At 37.4% G+C, this 19,372-nt stretch overlaps 2 protein-coding genes across 5 annotated transcripts; both read right to left on the bottom strand.

Annotated features, from left to right (window-relative positions):
• Positions 1-2,452: 2,452 nt before the first annotated feature.
• LOC132983647 (sialic acid-binding Ig-like lectin 11) lies at positions 2,453-9,246 on the bottom strand. Of its 2 annotated transcripts, none has more exons than XM_061050053.1 (10): positions 9,130-9,246; positions 8,545-8,722; positions 7,681-8,085; positions 7,098-7,412; positions 6,686-7,012; positions 5,629-5,880; positions 5,246-5,530; positions 4,971-5,079; positions 4,806-4,875; positions 2,453-3,302 (listed from the first exon to the last, which is right to left on the bottom strand). In XM_061050053.1, exons 2-10 carry the CDS (start codon positions 8,603-8,605, stop codon positions 2,925-2,927), a joined length of 2,202 nt encoding a protein of 733 aa, XP_060906036.1. In that variant the 5' UTR covers positions 8,606-8,722; positions 9,130-9,246; the 3' UTR covers positions 2,453-2,924. The 2 variants fall into 2 exon arrangements, with proteins under 2 accessions (XP_060906036.1, XP_060906037.1); XM_061050054.1 differs by having other exon boundaries at positions 5,255-5,530.
• Positions 9,247-12,210: 2,964 nt separating this feature from the next.
• On the bottom strand, positions 12,211-16,387 carry LOC132983650 (sialic acid-binding Ig-like lectin 10). 3 transcript variants are annotated; one of them, XM_061050063.1, is made up of 7 exons: positions 16,286-16,386; positions 15,916-16,025; positions 14,801-15,202; positions 14,118-14,444; positions 13,264-13,545; positions 12,846-12,933; positions 12,211-12,746 (listed from the first exon to the last, which is right to left on the bottom strand). In XM_061050063.1, the coding sequence occupies exons 2-7, from the start codon at positions 15,974-15,976 to the stop codon at positions 12,638-12,640; spliced, it is 1,269 nt and encodes a 422-aa protein (XP_060906046.1). In that variant the 5' UTR covers positions 15,977-16,025; positions 16,286-16,386; the 3' UTR covers positions 12,211-12,637. The 3 variants fall into 3 exon arrangements, with proteins under 3 accessions (XP_060906046.1, XP_060906045.1, XP_060906047.1); XM_061050062.1 differs by having other exon boundaries at positions 12,211-12,933; positions 16,286-16,387; XM_061050064.1 differs by having other exon boundaries at positions 12,211-12,933; positions 15,170-15,202.
• Positions 16,388-19,372: the final 2,985 nt, after the last annotated feature.

Genomic DNA, 19,372 nt, shown 5'->3' with positions numbered 1-19,372 from the left:
ATAGTTGGACGTGCTGGAGTGTGCATGGTGTACACTAGGTAGCATGTTATAATGTTGATTTTGATCAGTTCATGGATCAAAAAGAAACTCTAGTCAACAATGAGGTGCATTGTCACTTACTGATTCATGTCATTGTTATCCTTCTTGTCGAACAACAATCTATGCACACTGCCTTAATGTAAATCCTATAAAAAACTATCTACCTCATGTGAATTAACCCAACCACTAAATAATAATGTCATTTATTTTGATGTTTATTTGTAGCACTTTTGCACTGCTCACCATTGCTCTACTGTCTCATGTTGGCTTGTAAACACTAGTTGGAAGAGCCTGACGGATTAATGGGCCAGTTGATCATTTTTGCCGATATTAGGATATCAAATGACTATCGGTATCAGCTAATTTCATCGCCGATATTAGTAGATTTATTCACCTGTCAAATAGCATTTCATTTGAGTATATCATGAGTTACACTAGACATGGTGCTGCACGTACATGTTTAATTTTGTATTTTTGTAGAGTACAAAGTCCAATTCCTTGTATATGTGAGCATACCCTAAAACTTTTAAATGAAAATGGTTGTGTTTGTTCTAGCCCTTTATTTTCCATTGAATGCAGTCTCTTAGAAAGAAACTTTGTGAATCCTTCTCATGTTTTAACAAATGTATTCTCCAAAATCTTCAAGTCATATCTGAGCAGAGTCCCTGCTGAACATCAGTTTAAACATTGCCTTAAATGGCATCACTGTGTTCTCGCCAATAACTTCCTCCTCACACTCTAACGCGCAAGATTGAATCTATTTCAAGGAGCCAGAATTCTGTCATTTTCAGTTGTTAACTTATTGAACACTTAACTTTCAAACCCATTAAGACTGCAGTATGAACCAGCAATAATAAAGGCTTCTATGTAACTGACAACTCAATGATTTCATCCAACAATAAATATTTATTCTCTTTTGCAATAAGCACCAGATTCTGCTCATTCTGAGAACTTTAGTTGAGGTTGATTCCTGCAATTCATTAAAAAAGAGAAGTCATCTTTGACTGTTTCTACAAGATCAACTTTATCTGCTCTTTAGAAAAATCAGGCCTATAATTATCAGTTTTAAAAACTGAGAATGAAAACAGTCAATAAAAATAAATAAATTATAGGCTGTGTGTAATGTGTATGCACATTGTGTGTATTTTATGTCAAAATAACTGCATGGCTGTGATGAAAGTTCTGATTCTGGTCAATTACATCAATCAATCTTTATTTGTATAGCGCCAATTCATAACAGATGTTATCTCAAGGCAATTTACAAAAAGCTGATAGAAGACCTCACTCATTGTTATATTATCTACAAAGACCCGACATTAATCCATCATGAGCACTAAGCAACATTCAACAAAGTTACAGTGGCAAGAAACAACTTCCCTTTAAGAGGCAGAAACCTCAAGCAAACCAGACTCATGATGAAACGTCATTTGCAGAAACTGTGTTGCACCTCTGTTCTCAGACTCTAGAAGGATAACTCCAAACATCAACCTGCATCACTCTGATAGGGTTCTTCTTCAAATACCCACTTGATCACTGTACATTATTCAGAGTAAAGTATTTATTCTGCACCATGGAAAAAGCTGACGTGTTTGCTGATCTTTAAACAGTACTCAAAATGCTCCAAATAAAATGAGATGGAGTTCAAAATCTAAATATCAGTGTTTAGTTCTGCTCAAGTCTCATGTTACGTTGATAATCTATAGAATGCACTTTCTGCACATTTACTCCTTTTTAAAGATTTTTTGGGCTTTTTTGCATACTTTGATAGGACATCTGAAGACATACGGGAAATGTGAGCTGGCGAGACATGCATCAAAGGGCAGAGGCCGGGAGTTGAACCTGCGGCTGATAAGTTGAACTGTGGTTGTGCCAACTCTAGTTACAGAACTTGGCTGGCACCCAAAGATTTTGTCGTTTTTACATTGAATTTGCCTTAGGAAGGAATTTTCTCTTTCAATGTATGTTTGGTCATGAATCATTGTTTTTTGAAATAGCTGTAAAAAATAAGAACCTACCCTTTAGGTTTCTTTGCTGTAGACTCCATCAAAGAAACTGAAACAACACACTGCTGTCATGTGAAGTGCGGCAGTGCTGTGAGCTAACTGCAATGTTAGCAAAGGGAGTTTGGGGCGCTGCTCTTGTAGAGACCGGCAGCATGTGTGTCTTTGTTGTGTTTCTATATATGTTTCTTGTTTCACCTGGCTGTAAAGAAAATTTCCCCTTGGGGACAATACAGTTAAAGTTGAAAGGTGAGCATGCTAACATGCTCACTGATGCTAGCATGTAGATTGTTGGGAGGCATTGAGGCCTACTCAATATGAGAAAAATGTGACACAAGACAGCATTGTTCAAATATTGCAAAAGCAATATGAATTGTGATAAACAAAAATAAAGAGGGCTTATTATCAATAACTTAGTTTGTCTATCTGCAGTTCTCCATTTATTACAAATGGTTTGAAAGCATGGCCATTCTACACAGGCTTTTAAAAAAGATTTTGGTCAAATTGGTCTGAAAGATCCCCTGAATGAACCTCTGAAACACTGACACTACTTGGCTGCAAAGGGTAAAAAAAGAGGGTCCATTTTTTCCGAGTAAATGGAGAAGAGCTTTGTATAGACCAGAAGAACCCTAGAAAGACATGACATCATCTACAATAAGTGTTAAATGAGAACTCTTTAAGAGAGGCAGTACCCTTTTGTCCTCCTTGCACGTCTCAACTGTACAACATTTCCAAATAAGTGATACATGAATGAATTGATTTGCAAAGTCCATATGATGAAGTGTGTCAATCATTACAGTTCCTTATGGCCTGAATTTGGCAGTTGAAGCTCAGATCCAGAGAACTTACCTCAAGCAACTTTAAAATGCAACATGGTCCTCAAATCTAATCCATTACATCCTTCACATTGGAGTACACTGCCACATCCTCTCCCTCCTCTTCTGGGGCACAGTTTTTTGTCTCCTCATCCTCCCCTATCATCATCTCTTCCTCTTTGTCCCCCATCACTTCACCTTCTTCTCCGCTTTGATCTTCTCTTTGCTCTTTTACGTCTTTCTTTATTTCAGCGTATTCTGTCTCAGTGGTCTCTTGCTTTTTTGCAGCGTTCCTTTTCAACACAGAGAAATCAATGCTGGCGTACTCCACGTCATTTGGTCCACCGTCCGGATCAAGGGCTGCTTTCTCCTCTGCCACAGCTCCTCCTGCTTCCATCACCTCTTGGTCGTAGGTCTGATCATCTTCCACTTCTTGACCTGCATCTATCTGTGAGGTACAACATTAATTATACAACTCATAAGCATCATTCACAAGCAACAAATTGTGTATCTTTGTATGATCAATCTTTCTGTTGTTTTAATATTACTGATTAAAGTTATACAATACTCATAGGTCTTTGGAGAAACTTGTTTTATATTCTCAAACAAGTACGTTGCAGTCCTTACTGATCAGTCTATTATTACAGATGGACTTCAACATAGAGCAGAAATAAGAGCCGTATGATAAAGTAGGTATAGGGTGTCATTGGATAAAATGAAAAAATACATGACAGAGCAGTGCAGAGGCCAAAACACGAAAGGCTTAAAAATGTAAATGTGCAACTTTTTCTTTTTTCCATAGGCTTGTATGTAAAAAAGGCGCTGGCAGTTGAAAAAAGAAGTCAAGTGTGGACAGGGCCTAAGTCACAAAATGACCCCACACCACCAAATTAACTCTGACTAAGGCAGTTCACCCTGAACAGTTCGACAGACAGAGACAGAGACTTAAGTATGCACAGGGAGAACATGCAAACTCCACACAGGTGGTCTGTCCAAGAGGGATTCAAACCAGGAACCTCCTCACTGTGAGGCAAAAGCACTAACCACTGAACCACCATGGCCCATTAAACACTAAAAGATCCTAAAAGCTGCTTTAAATTAGACATTGAATGTTTGATGATGATATTTTTTGGTGAAATATTTTAGAAAGAAAAATCATTCAGTGTTATGCAACCCTAATTTGTACCTTATCTCAAAAAGGTCTTAAACTATCATATTTCTAGTGATTTAATTTAATAGTTTTCTGTAATGTGTAATCCAGCCTCAATCAGATCTCTGCTGGGATCAGGGTGATCCTGATTTTTGGGATCAAAGTCATTCCTAATCCTACACAAAACTTTTGAACATCACCAACTGGAGGTTTTGTCTGGATTAAAACCAGGAATGGATTACATGATCCTATCTACCCCATCCCAATTACGCAATCCTCTTGTTTGTTTTTTTAACAACACGATATCAAAACTTCATTCTATCTGATAGCTTTAATACTGTTGGATTACTTTTGAAGTGCTGGGCCTTGATCTTCTCGAGGAATTTATAACCAAATATATACAAGACCAATCACAAGGACCCAAACCTTTTATTTTTGTTTGTTTGGAAATTACGTTTTCAATTGAGTGTGGTGCTTGACTGAATTTAGAAAGGAAATATGTCAGCGTACATGTGGGACTGGAGGGAGGGCTTTTAAACAAACATGTTAAGATTGGAGAGAGCTGTGTTATCAATGACAGCTGTTTTTCATACTGTTAAATTAACTAAAATCATGTTGCTAGTAGGTGATTTTGTTTTTGCTAAACCTCACAGTGTAACCACTCCCCTCTTCATGGTCAAGTCAGTAAATTGTTGATTAAAAGGTCGTAGTAGCCACATCACTTATCTATTCACATCATGCAATCTGAAGAAAACGTAGGTTTTAACTTCTAAATATAATCGCTGTATGAACATTTATTACCAGTGGATCCTCCTGACTGGTCACCATTTCCAAAGTCTTATCCAGATTTCCAGAGCTATTCTGTCTTTTTCTAGAAGAAGAAAAAGCAAACATGTTTTATGTATATTTGACAACCATCCATATACAAAACCAAATGAAAATGATTTGTTAGTATTAATGGTGCACCTGTGGCATTTGGTTGCTAAAAAGCAGAAGATGGCTGAAAGAAGTGCACCAATCAAAAAGGCAACGATAACCTCCAACCGTGAAAACATTTTTAACACCCTGGATCCATCTGCAATCAAGAGAGACAAAAGAGAAATTGTAAGTGTCTAATTTGATTTGTGTGAATGTATCTATGAAACTGAATTTTAACAGTATGAATTGTAGTTTTCCAAATGCAAAGGTCAAAGCAGTCTGTAGTCTCTAGGAGCAGAAGTGGTTAAATCAAGAAGCTGCACCTTTTTGACCTGGCATGGTCATCTCAATGGTGAGGTTTTCTTTTGCTTCCCCATTTTCATTGCTGCTGACACACTCAGCTAAAGTGTTGCTGTAGTCATCTACATTAAGTGTGATGGTGCTGGTGACAGTGTGGTTTGTCACAGATGTCATGACAGAGTACTCAGTACGGCTCCGTAACAGCGGCCATCTGATGGTGGGTAAAGGAAAACCCTCACTGATACAGACACAAGTCAAGAGCCCCGACTGAAACTCACATCCTGCGTTTTCAAAGATGCTTGGAAACACTGTAAACACACACACATAAAATCATAAAAAAAACAACTGCTGATGGTGTTATTTATCATTTAATTTTTTTTTAAAGAAGATAATAATGTCTACTTACAAGTCACATCAGTAAACACAGTGACAGTCGTGTCCAGGTGTTTTGCTGTACAGATGTACCTTCCAAAGTTATCCACCCTCACATTAGGGATGACAAGTGTTGCTGATCCAGTGCCATTCAGCAGGAAAGTGTTGGAACCAGGTAAAGACCACGTGATACGGGACGGAGGAAAACGTTCAAAACTGCAGGTCAGATTCAGAGTTTGACTTTTAGTAAGATTTGTATTCCCAGTGATCACAGGTGTTTTCATATCTGTGAAGAAAGATTTAAACAAATAAGAAGTAGGAAACAACAGACCTTTAACAACTGAATAAGCCTGTAAGTATACATATCACATTAAAAGACAAAGTCATCATCTATGTAGCTTGTCACAGCACACAATACTTAAAGACCATGTAAACACAATAAGTCCAGCTGTGTAACTGAATTTCTTGAAAATCTGCTGTGACTGTAGAGTCCTACTGAAATAGAAAAAGGCACCAATATTGTATTTTTCATCTGCAGATAAGTAGAAGTGTATGTATAATGGGGGGACATCTTTGTATTGTGATGAACACTACATACATTTTAATATGAAATAGACCATGTCTTAAGATTGGTGCGTCTACTCTGGGAAATTCTTGACATTGCCACTAGATGGCACTAAATTCAAAACATTTTCAAATTCCCTCCTCATTATCTGAAACACACAACAACGTTTATTATTCTAAACATTTGGCTCCAGTTAGACTTAAAAAGAACAGTCAGTTTTCCCAAAGCCTCCATCGCTATAAGGACTTCATTCCTATTTTAATGAAACACTAAAGTCATGGCAGTGAATCAATGTTGATCACCCGTACAATTCACTTAGCAGACGCTTTTATCCAAAGCGACGTACATCAGAGAGTAAGTCTGTAGTCACATTTAAAAATATTTAACATTGTATGTTAAAAAGCCTCCTGTACGTCTGGAGGTGCTGGGGCTGTGGAAGTCATTCAGGCTGTTTTCTGCTGTAAACACCTGGTGTCAAGTATCTAATGATGAAAAGGAGGAAAATGATACTTTGGTTCACACTTACATATCACTTCAATGTCAACTTTTTCCATCTGGGTGATGTTTGAATGATTTGCTGTGCAGATGTACTGTCCAGAATCTTTGGTGGTCACTTTAGTGATGGAAAAAGTCACCTGTCCATTTCCACTCTGTAGGTAGATTTCAGTTGTGTTCTCTGGATTAGCTAAAGTGTCATTTTGCACATCTGGTTTTGAGCCACTTCTAATGTCTTTGGTAGACATTTTTGTCCATGTGACAAGAGATGGAGGGAAACTTTCAACACTGCAGGTCAGTTGAAGCAGCTCACCTTCCCTCACACTCGTATTTCCAGTGATTTCAACTTCCTTCACATCTGTGAGACAAAAATACACACAGCATCTATACAATGTAAATGTAACACTGAGCAAATCCGAGAACAAAGTAAACAAAGTACTCACAGGTCACATTGAGAGTCACCGTCTCCTCTGCGGTTGTCCCATCTGTGAAGCCCACCTTACAGGTGATGTTGGTGCCATGGTGCTTAGCAGAGGGTGTAAAGCTCAAAGTTGAGCTGTGTCTTTGTGCAACAGTCCTGAAATCAGTGATGTTTCCTGTGATGTGGGAGTCATTCTCTCCTCCTCCTCCTCCTCCTCTCCACATCCAGGTGATCTCAGGAGCAGATCCAGAGCAGAGACCAGGAGCAGTGCAGGTCAGTGTGCTCTGCAGCCCCTCTGTCAGAGGAGGAATCATCAACGTGGGCTTCTGGGTCAGAACTGATGGAGGAGAAATCCGTAAGAAAAATCAGGTGAGCAGACTAAAACTCCAGAGCCATTAAAATGTGGACAAAATGAACTTAAGATACTAAAAACTTAAAATGTATATTAGGAACAGCTGCAGCTCCTACAGGTTGCCAACAGGGGTCGACAAATGTCAATAATTACTGTGGGCTCCACAGAGAATATAAACAGCCTAAACTTGTCATTGCAGTTTAAAGGTACAGAAGTGAACATATTAACTGTATGTTTGTGTAGCCCTCCATACCTTTAACTAAGACAGTTGGTCTTTGTAGATATAGAAATTTATCTTGTCCCCCACCAAACCTGACAAGATTAACTTTGAGCTGATACGATCCAGAGTCTGATGCAGTGAGGTCGTTGATGATGATGCTGCAGTTCCTCTGAGAAAGGTTAGGCTCCAACAGTGACACTCGACCTTTGAACCCAGGCTGAATCTTTCGGCTGTTCCTGCTGAATATCACGTCTGAATCACCACATCTTTGATCAGGTTCACATTTGAACCAAACAAGGTTTTCGGGATAAAAACTATAACTAATAGTAAAAGAACACGGTATCACGACACAGAGTCCAGCCTCTGCCGTTATTTGTCCATCAATCAGAGTGATACAGAAGTCACCTTGACAGAACTCTCTTCTTTCCAATGATGCACCTGTGGATGCAAACAGGGAAATACAAAACTCAGAATATTTCAATTTCAGAAATACAATATGATATCAAATACAAACTGAGAAAATGCTGCTACTTCTGACCAATAGTTTATCAACTGTTTTTGTTGTATATAACTGCTGATTGCTAACAACAACAATGGGAAACAGGACAACAGCTTTAACAAGCCAATTAGTTTAATTTCTTTGGTAAACAAATTATTAAAATAAATTAATATCCCACAATAAATCAAAAAAGTGTCAAGTAAAATTTAACAGCAGAGTTACTCAGCCTTAACATTATACAAAAAAATTAATTCACTTTCCACAATACGTCAAAAAAATGCCAAGACAAAAAAGGAATCGATCATTAAATTTAAGATAGAAAAGCTAAATACTTGTGATCAGGAGATATTCTTGCCGTTTTGTTGTTGTTGTTATATGCATATGAAAAAGACACATACCTACGTCTGCATTGCTGCCCCACACAGAGAAAAGCAGAGTCGACCACATGAGAACAAACATCTTGATTTGATTGTTGGGACTGTCAGTCACTCCCTCTACAGAACAGATTTCACTGTGAAGGCGCAGTAAACGTGCAGGAACGGAACAAACGGGAAGTCCACAGCTGACATCACAGCCCTAAAAACAGGATGTTGCATGATCAGTTATTCCGTAGTTGCAAGTTTAACAACTTCTGTCCAAGGGGTGCGACTACCCTGAGATTTTTTTTATGGTAAAGATCTACTCACAATACGTCCTTTATACTTGTAATAGAATACATTCTAATCATCTTTATAACAACATCAGCTATGATCCACCTTAACATTAACTAAATTCATCAACTGTTTAAAGTACGGCATTTATTTCATCCTACAGATCATAAACATGTCTCTCCAGCACCAATCAAACTTATTTTACCACCAAATCACAGAAAATCAAAAAAGTGTTTTTCTTTAAATACACCGGGGAAGAATAAATCAATTCAGTCACTTCCATTTACAGTCTTAAAGTATATTATTAAAACAAATGTAAAAGTTCCCTGTTACCTCTTTGTGTCTCGTCGTCCAGCTCTCTTCTCTCTACCAGTGTTGACTCTGAACTGACCCTTTTCACTTTTCTGTTTCTTCTTTTTTTGTGCAACCAAATTTCAGGAAGTTTCCTCAGAAATAAGGCACTCGCTGTGCCTTATTACAGTGCCTTATTTCTCCTCTCCTGCGGCTGACAAGCTTTTATACACTTGTAAGTTCAGAAGAGAAGATTGCATCCTAGATCAAATTAGAAATGTTCACTTTTAATATTCATGTATTTTAGAATACGGTCTAAGTTAACCGTTCCGTTGGATTCTCTTCATGACGTACAGAACATGACTTTCATGCCTTTATGTCTTTTGTCTTTCTTTGATCTAATGTGCGTTTTAAATTCTGTCATCTTGAATCACATCTATTGGACACACATGTACTGTTTGTTTCTGTCTGTCAGATCTGAAAGAAGTTTATTTCTGTAGTGCAAGTTTTAGGCATTTGCTAAAATGAAACTTCCTGTCATGTTTCATTTAAAATGTTTGAGGAATAAAATGTATTAACAATGTCAAAAATCAAATATAAAGAAATGCCTTAAAGAGTTTCATCATTCCAAATGCAGGCATCGTCTCAGGAAGCACTTCTGAATACTGGTGTGTTTCTACGGCTCATATTGTGCAACATCTGTAAATACAGTTCTCAGGAAAGTCACAGTAGTTTCAGTAGTTCGAGATCAACCCTGAATCTTAGATCAAATATGATCATGAAATACCACAGGGCCTCATGGCAAGAGTAGAGAATACACTTTTAAATAAAAGATAATGACTGCTACTTGAACAGACTAAGTTCAAGGAAATCTGACAGAAGTGAGGAAATGTGATCAACCTTGATATCTGTCAGATACAAAATCAGCCAATAGATTAAAAGGATGGGCTTGGTCATTAGGCGGGAGGCAGACCCACTCTGTACTTTAAGATTAGACTTACTTAATTAGACTTACTATAGTTTGGGCTGGTACAGGTGTAGACCAGCTCCTAGTTATGCTGCCATAGTCTTAGACTACTGGGGGAACTGGCACCTTGAGCTGCTCTCTCTCTCTCTCTCTCTCTCTCTCTCTCTCTGTTTTGGTTACTCGGTATTGTTGGCGGGGACGGACTGCTGCTATGGACCTTTTACCTGCTTTTTTTGTAAATTGTATTGAGATAACATTTGTTGTGAAATGGTGCCATACAAATAGAGACTGATTATTTGATTGATTGATTGATTGATTGATTGATTGATTGATTGATTGATTGATTGATTGATTGATTGATTGATTGATTGATTGATTGATTGATTGATTGATTGATTGATTGATTGATTGATTGATTGATTGTAAAGTACAAAAATTTTAAATCCATGAAAAAATCCCAACTACAAACATTGGGCTGAAGATGTGATTTGATACCTTATTAAAAGTTGAGAATTAAATAAGTAGGCCTAAATATAACTAAGTAGCCTATTCTATTAAATTTCGAGGTACTACTATTTTACATACCAAGAAAGATTTCCATGTAGGTCAAATAGTTGTCTTTCAAACTACATTCAAGTGGTTAATAATATAATTCTAACTTCAAAAAGTTAGTTTTACAAATACTAATGTGTTCATATGAAGGCTGGGTTTTTACATACAAGCTAATGAAATTAATAAATTAAGGGCTTCAACAGCATCACATTTACAAACTAAAATAACTGGGTGAATAAAATAAATGTCTTTGATGTGTGGTAAACCCGAAGCAGTATAGGCCTAATGCTAAATTTATCAATCAATCAATCAATCAAACTTTATTTATATAAAGTTCAAGTTCAAAGTGCTTAACAAGAGTGCAGAAAAGTTGCTGACAAAAAGTAGTTTATAAAATCATTGATAAAATCATTGATAAAATCATTGAGAGAATAATACACACCAATAAGAATTAAAAAATATGTATAAAGAGAAAAGAAAATACGACACATAAAAGCAACAAGATATTAAAATAAATACATAAGAGGAAAATATTTAAAATTGTCGTAGGATAAAAAAGACAATACAGTAATGTTAAGATTTGAATTGATATAAAACACTATATAAAAGCCAGACTGAATAAATGAGTTTTAAGACTGCGTTTAAAAATCTCGATATTCTGGACTCCTCTCAGACCCTCAGGAAGGAACAACTAAGAGAGAGGAACTGGAGGATCTGAGGGGCCGTACTGGTTCATAAACTAAAATCATATCTGACAGGTAGTCTGGTGCAAGGCCATGTAATGCTTTATAAACTAATAAAAGAATTGTAAAATCAACACGAAAACTAACAGGCAGCCAGTGTAAAGATTTTAAAACAGGTGTGATGTGTGCTCTCCTTCTGGTCTTTGTCTGTACTCATGCGGCAGAGTTTTGTAGTAGCTGTAGCCGATTTGTTGTGTTTTTCCCTCTACAAGAGTGCAATACCCTCTTTCACCGCACACAAGACAGGTAGTCACAATGCAATCTGGGGAGGCGCTGTTTCACCTTTTATTGGAACTTGATTTAAAAAATACACGAGGCAGGACCATAGACTCTATGATGTGGACATAATGCAATCTTCAAAGATGCACTGCTCTCCCTATTAAAAGCTGTCTTGTTGACTTATGTTATAGGAAATAAGTAGTGAAAGGGAAGAACATGTTTGTGTGTTATCATATTCAATGTCGGCATTTAACAAAACTGCACTATTGAAGTTCGATGTAACAATGGAAACTCCACACTTCTCATCATGTTGAAACAGGATGTTGCATGTTGGGTTATTCCAAAGTTGCTTTATTAAATATACCCAGTGGTTGAGTGCCAAATCAAATAGTTAAATTTTTCATATTTATCTTCACTGGCAAAAATATGCAATGGCAGATATCATTGATGAAGTCTTATGGGCATAACTTAATAAAAATGAATATGCCCTTTGTTGAACTATATTTAACTTTTTAACAGAATGGAACCAAATTTGCTATTTGGTCTTATAATAAGGAAATGTTCAATAGCTTATGGGCCAAATATTTGTATTAGTCTGTCGAAGAAATTACAATTCATAATCAGTTAATGAAGAAACCTAAAAAGATTCAAATTATTTATTCAATTAATTACAAACAAAAACTGTTTTAAACATTTAACTGGTAACAACAATGAGATCTCATGAACCTTTTGTAAAAGACCATTCATTTGACTGGAAAAATGTAGTTACAGATGTATAGCGATTAAAAAAAACTAAACACTACAAAGCACAAAGCATCACAGCTACAATAGTGGACTTGGAGTTCACTGGGAATAAGCCAGTTGGATGGCGAGTGAATGTGAACAGGTTATTGCACAACAAAGCTGACACAGTTAACTTAAACTGTTTAAATAAGGTTTTAGAAAATGAACTACAAAAATGAAAAGAGGAAAAAAAAACACCTTTTTTAAAACACCATAGCAGAATGTATAATGTAACAGATCATTAAGACTTCATAAATACTTTCTCCCACTGACGAGCTGAGTCTTGTTAGTTCAGAGGTTGGCCGATAACATCATACTCTGCTGATTGGTCTCTTTTCTTCAGTGACATGTACGTTGTGTCCTCCTGGTTTGGTTTCACTTCTTTTCTTTTGTTCCTTTGGAAAGAAGAAAACGTGACATGTGGTGAAATGTCTAAAAGTTTCCAGTGCATCAATAGAGCTTTCAGAGCATAAAATGATGGTGTAGCAACATACCAAAGGAGCATCAGGCTGATTATTAGGACGACATTCACACTGAGAGATACAGCAGCGACAACAACCCAGGGAATCAGGCTGTGTTGATCTGGTAAAAGATGACACAAAGATCTTTAACTGCTTAAAGATTGTGCGACTTTCTGCTCAGCTAGTTATGCTGGAGGACATCAACAATGACAGCCGATCAATTTATCTAGTTTGTTAAGTTAACCCTGATTGTTTTTTGATTCAGTTATTCATTTAAACAAATATCTCAACTTCATGTTGTACCGACATGCAAAACTAAAAATGTACTTTTATTATTAAATTAGAATGAAATAACTTTGCCTAGAACTTTAAAGCCTCAAAGTTTTAAACAGAATTATTGTTCTAATCACATTCTTGTCTTCATGGGTCCTACTTTAAAGCGTTTACTCACCCTTTCGCCTTTCTGACGTTATCATGCTGAGGCTCTTTTCCACGTTCCCAACCTCACTGCTGCTGACACACTCAACCACAGTGTTGCTTTGGTCCTTTAAAGTTAGAGCAAGGGTGCTGGTTACTGTGTTGCTTGTCACAGTGGTAGTGACAGAGTACTGGGTGTGGTTTTCCAACAGCGGCCATTTGATGGTGGGTAAAGGTAACCCCTCACTGGCACACACACAGGTCAGTACGTCTGACTGAACCTCACATTTAGAGCTGTTTAGGATCTTTGGATACACTGTGGACACACATTCAGAATTTTTAATTCACTTTTTTACAAGATATCTACTAAATAATGATTTTCTTCTAACTTTAGTGACCATTTTATTAAGCTCAGAATGCTTACAGAGTACGACGTTGCTTTTAACTAACCGGTCTGTAGAACCTTTTTCACACATGCACTATGGAACATTTATAGTGAATTTCAGGACAGTCTGCTACCGAAATCTTTCTAACGTGCTTGTTGACATGTGCACCCACCTAACCGCAAGAGACTTTACTAGGCGCATGGGGGGGCCTCAGGAGGCAATACCAATGCTTCATGTTATTGGACGTATTTACAGTTTCAACGAATTATTGGTAAAGTAAATTATTGTAAGCCGAAAAGAGTATGAAGCAGCTTCACTACGCACAAGTCACCCAATGGTTCAGTGTTATAATTGTCAGCTTCCCCACCACCAAAATTTGACCATTTGCCTCCACAAATGAAGCTCACCCTGAACATTTCGGGAAGTTAAGTGGGAAAACCGCATAAGTCATTCAAGGAGTTAATGCCCATGTTCACATGTTCACACTAAGCTCTATACTCACAGTTCACTTTCAGAGTCACTGTCTCCTCTGTAGTGATGTTGTTCACAAAGTTAACCCTACAGGTGATCTCAGAGTTGTGGTGCTGGGTGAATGAAGGGTTTAAAGTTATAGTTGAGCTGTGTCTTTGTGATACAGCGTTCAAATTCTCAATCGCAAAATCAATGATGTTTCCAGTGATGTGGGAGTCCTTCTCTCCTCCTCCTCCTCTCCACATCCAGGTGAACTCAGGAGCAGATCCAGAGCAGAGACCAGGAGCAGTGCAGCTCAGTGTGCTCTGCCAGCCCTCTGTCAAAGGAGGAACCATCACTGTGGGCTTCTGGATCAGCTCTAAAGGGAGACAGGTCCATCAGAACCAGGTGAGCAGTCTGCAGGTCAAACACATTTACACTGGGCTAAACTAAAAGGATTATTTGTTCAACACTATACCGTAGTAAGAGCTCAATTACAGTATTGTACACAATGGAAATCGTCACACAGGAAGACAGTTTTAACCTTTTTTCCCTCTGAGAGACCACCAAAACAGATTGCTTTATGACTTATATCCTTGATTTTACCATCCATTGATTTATTCCTTTTTTTTAGGAGGATGCTAACAAAATGTTATGTTTAAGCTAATCTCAGAATGCATGTATGCATGTCAAAATAACATTTTGACTTTAAAGGGTTGCTGTCATTTTTCATACCTTTAACAGAGACAGTTGCTGTTGAGCTAAATGTATATCCATCTTCAGGCTTTCCAAAAAAATGGAAACCCGTAACTCTGAGCTGATACAATCCAGAGTCTGACGCAGTGAGGTCGTTGATGATGATGCTGCAGTCCCTCTTAGACACATCAGGCTGCAACAGTGACACTCTACCTCTGAACGCAGACTGAACCTTAGAGCTATCGCTGCTGAATATCATATTTGAAGCAGAGCATTCGTTTTCACATTTGAACCAAACGAAACCTCGGGGTGTAAACATAGGATTAGTGGTGAAAGAGCACGGTATCACAACACAGAGTCCAGCCTCTGCTGTTATCTCTCCATCAATCAGATTGATGCAGAAGTCACGTTGACAGAAATTTCTTCTTTCCAGTGAAGCCCCTGTAAACACAAACAGTGAGACACAAACAACAGGATCTTCAAAATATGGCACTATGATATTCTATACATCAATTATGACACTGGTTCTGATCTGGTCTAGCCTCAGGACCCACCACCACCTTTTTAATTAGAAATCGTGAAATACATTTTTGTGCCTTTCTGGTCATGTTCCTGTTATCTCCAGATGTTGAAACAGGATGTCACATGTTTGGTTTATCCAAAGTTGCTTAAATCCTTTCACTACTGCTTCACCCTCAAGTGTGTGCAGTAGTCGTATATACAATAAAAATTAAGACGCCTTACAATTGATTGTTTTATAACTGTTGTTGTCAGCAGCAAAGAACACATATTGTATACTTTTCAACCATATGTTACCACTAAATTCTGTGTAAAGATGAATTTTGATGAGTATACATGTACTGTATATATTAAAGTCTAATACTTCAGATACTCAGCTTCTCTTCAATCATTTCAAAACGTTTCTAGTCTTTTGTTGCTAATGTCTGATGTTGCTGTCATTCAATTCAAAATAGGCACATTCTAGTCTTATTTTCGAGTTTTGATATGTTGTCTTTGTGCTGTTTTCAATTAAATATGGGGTTTCAATGTTGGGAAAATCAACCCCTTTTGTTTTTATTTTTCATTGTCCACAATGTCCCAACTTCTTAGTAGATGCGATTGTAGGATAACATGAAAACAACAGAAAAGCTTACCTGTCTGCGCACTGCTGTCTCTGATGAAGAGGAGCAGAGTTGAACAGATGAGAACAAACATCCTGATTTGATGTTGTGGACAGTCACTCTCTCATTCCGCTGGACAGAATCTTGTTTTCAGATTTAAAAAGACATTTTACACAAAAAAAAGAAAAAAAGAAAAGAAAGCAGAGAAAAAGGTCAGCTGATGAAACTGGTTCTAAAACAGCTCCCAAAGCTAAAGTGAGAACACATATTGACATCTGTCCTTGAAAGTTTAGCATGAATAAAGTTGACCATAATGGTTTAAACGATGGCGTTACACCAGTACTGGAACATTAATGATATTGTGCGCTAAAAAATGAATCTCTCGCGAAAAGATCTGTTTTACCTCTCTGTTCCTTTTTCTTCTCTCCGTGTCTGACACGCTGTCAACTGACTCTCTCTTCCTTCCTTCCTTTTCTGCTTCCTTCTGTTAGTGGTTTGTATCAGTGAATAAATAGAAACTCTTTTTTTGTATTGTAACAAAAACTGGGAGAACATTAAAAAGAGCATTAAAAAGCTGCATTAAGAAAAGAGATTCACTTTGTGGTTAATACTGGATGTTAAATATGTCACCCACAACATCTAAAGCTTGTTTCCTACAACTTTTGATTCTGAACAATTAATTATGTACATTGGACCTTTTTAAAGGAAGAATGTGCAACTTTTTGATCTAGTCGCCCTTGAGCACCAGCATAAAACCAAAACAGACTGCTGTAAGGCGACACCTCCACCACACTGAAGCCTCCGCTCTCCTCAGAGGCGCTGCATGTCAACAGGCAAGGCAGGCAACTGCTTGGGGCCCCAGACCAGTAGGAGGACCCTGAGGGTGGAAAAAACTTAAAACCACAGCAGTGGTCCAATATGTGCAAATTTCGCAATGACAGCACTCACTAATGCTGTGAAAACCAAAGTTTGTAAATGAAAGTCAACAGAGGTCAATGAAGAGGAATGATCCATCTAAAAGCAGAGAAAAAAAAACAGGAAAAAAGAGGAAGAGAAGTATGCGTTGGGACACTGGCAGACATGATGATTTGAGGGCCCCAACACACTCTACAATCGCCACTCCACACCCCTCTGGAAGGGAATGTGGCTCAGTGTTTCTTGCACCATGCTTACGTTGAGAAGACAGACTTAGAGGGCAGAACAAACACCTAGCTGTGGGAGTGTCACCCACATGGGGGAGGGGTTACTGCCCTTTGTGATGTCATAAAGGGAAAATCGCCAAACGTCCTGTTTGAGCACACATTTTCTGAAAAGTGGAGCAGGCAAAAGACGGAGAAGATGGACTTTTCTCATAAATAGGGTTTGTAGACTTGGGACATATTAGTGTTCTGAAAACATAGTAAAGAGTATTTTGCATAATATGTGACTCATAAAATCACACTGGTAGTTGAGACATGATAGTAAGATGAGATGTCCTGTCACTGAAAAAAACATTTAAAGTAACAAACAAAAAAAGATTCATTAAGTGGTAGTCTCGGTTATGCCTTTGCAGTCTCTAAGCAAGTGTTCCATTGAGGAAAGTTCAATATGTGCCCATTTTGGTGCAGCCTGTTGACAAAAATTATAACTGGTGTTTTCTGACTAAAAGTGTCCTCCTGCTACATTATCAGACTAATTTGTGATGGTATATTAGGCATCAGCATTAATTTCAGTCTTTTTCATAACCAGCTAATCTGCTTGAAATAGCAGATATGCTGAAGAAGAGTTTTACCTTTATGGAAAATAAGCCAATTAGAACTTAAACATTATGTCCTTTTCATGGCCTGTCTCTTTACAAAACGCTTATTGTAAAAATCCCCTGCTATGTCCTTCCTGCAGTATCCCTATGAATTGTTTACTTTAAGTTAAGGTTATCCAGTGCAGTAACTGGACCTCAAATAGCATCACTGCCTGAGCTTATTATATGACACTTTTCAAGCTGCTGGTGGTCTTAATCAGGAAGCATCTGATTAATCACAACCAGCATCGCTTTGCTACCTATGATGGAATTAAAATGCGTTTGAAAGAAATTCAATATTACAGGCCGCCTCCGGTCATGCACATAAGTAAGCAGCTCCTTGAGGCAGCAAAGATATATCAAGTCAATGCTAATTGATGTAGCAGTTAATGTTTTTTGTAAAGATTATTTGTGGTCAAAGTGATGAGGGTTGAATCTTTTGGTACCATCAATACATGCATAAAAGTAAAAGGTCTATTGTGTGTGTGCATGCGTGCAAGCATGTGTATGTTTGTGGTTGTTAGGATTTTGGTATTTAAAAGAAAAACAAAGCCTTGTATTTCAGGATTGATGTTTGCATATGACTATGTGCTTTTTCTTGTTTTTGTTAACTTAAAGGGAAACCGAAATGCAAAATCAGCCTGACAATTTAAGCAATACCAACAAAAAAGAAAGCATGATAAACACACAGTTCACAATTTGTTTTCTATCAATAATCAACCTTTTCCATGACATGTTGTTTTGATTTTATTTATGTTTGCATTGAACCGAAGACAGAGGAATTTGCTTGAAGCATGACAGACTTGTGTAAAATAAAAGAGCAAGCAAACATCATTGCAGAATTCCTAATTTCATTAAGTTATGGTGCTTATTTGCAGAGAGATTGCAAAACCCTGATCGGAATTATTGTGTCAATCATATATGAAAAAAAAAATCTACATAATAATTATGACCACCACAAAGTAAAGGGCTTACAGTTTGCTTTACAACACAAAATATTAGGTAAGATAGATTTGATTTTTCTACTTAAATAAAAATGGAATAAAAAACAAACCCCACTTGGAACGCTTATTCAGGAATAATATCCAGTATATCCATCATTTAGTCGACAAACCTCTGTCTCAACACGAGGCCAATATGAGCCAGAACAGCTGACTCTGGCTTTGTTTACATGCAGAGAAAACTGTATTGTAACACTCAGAAATCATGGTTCTAGGCTTTTGTTGTACTAATCCTTTACCTTTACCTTTTGTAGGCCTGTATAAGTTTTCTCATAGAAAATTCTGTTAATTATACACAATGTTGGCTCGTTTCTCCTTTGACTGTAGTACATACGGTTGGTACTATTGACTTAGCTCATAAAGACAGTGTTCAGTCAAAAATATGAACGATAGTGGACAAGGCTTTTTATTTCTCACGCTGGCTTTTATCCATAATTTACTACTTACATTGATGCCTTCTATCAAAACAGTCTTTTAGCGTATTTACTGTACAACCCTTTCCCTATCAATATACATCTTTTTAATATATATTATTGATAACATTATTATAAAGTTAGAAGATTAGTGTATTTGATAATACATCTCAGGTTCATCATCATGTCTTTGAGTAGCACAACCACCTAGCTAGTCAGCATCACCTTTTGTCATTCAAACATCTGATGCAATCCTGTAAGGGGCAAAAAAAGCTTCAACTTCTCAAGTGAAGTGGTGC

This window comes from Labrus mixtus, chromosome 11 (assembly GCF_963584025.1).
Source record: "Labrus mixtus chromosome 11, fLabMix1.1, whole genome shotgun sequence".
Classification (NCBI taxonomy): Eukaryota; Metazoa; Chordata; class Actinopteri; order Labriformes; family Labridae; genus Labrus; species Labrus mixtus.
This window is presented reverse-complemented; position numbering and strand designations above follow the sequence as displayed.

Bases quoted from the DNA above. Each gene is read 5' to 3' on its own strand.
- LOC132983647 (XM_061050053.1), bottom strand. From the start codon at position 8,605: ATGTTTGTTCTCATGTGGTCGACTCTGCTTTTCTCTGTGTGGGGCAGC. The intron at 5,531-5,628 runs GTAAGTAGACAT...GTGTGTTTACAG, and splicing joins TGTGTTTACTGATGTGACTT to TGTTTCCAAGCATCTTTGAA. The intron at 3,303-4,805 runs GTAATAAATGTT...TGTACCTCACAG, and splicing joins CCAGTCAGGAGGATCCACTG to ATAGATGCAGGTCAAGAAGT.
- LOC132983650 (XM_061050062.1), bottom strand. From the start codon at position 15,976: ATGTTTGTTCTCATCTGTTCAACTCTGCTCCTCTTCATCAGAGACAGC. The intron at 15,203-15,915 runs GTAAGCTTTTCT...TTGTGTTTACAG, and splicing joins AGACAGCAGTGCGCAGACAG to GGGCTTCACTGGAAAGAAGA. The intron at 14,445-14,800 runs GTATGAAAAATG...GTCTCCCTTTAG, and splicing joins AGCAACTGTCTCTGTTAAAG to AGCTGATCCAGAAGCCCACA.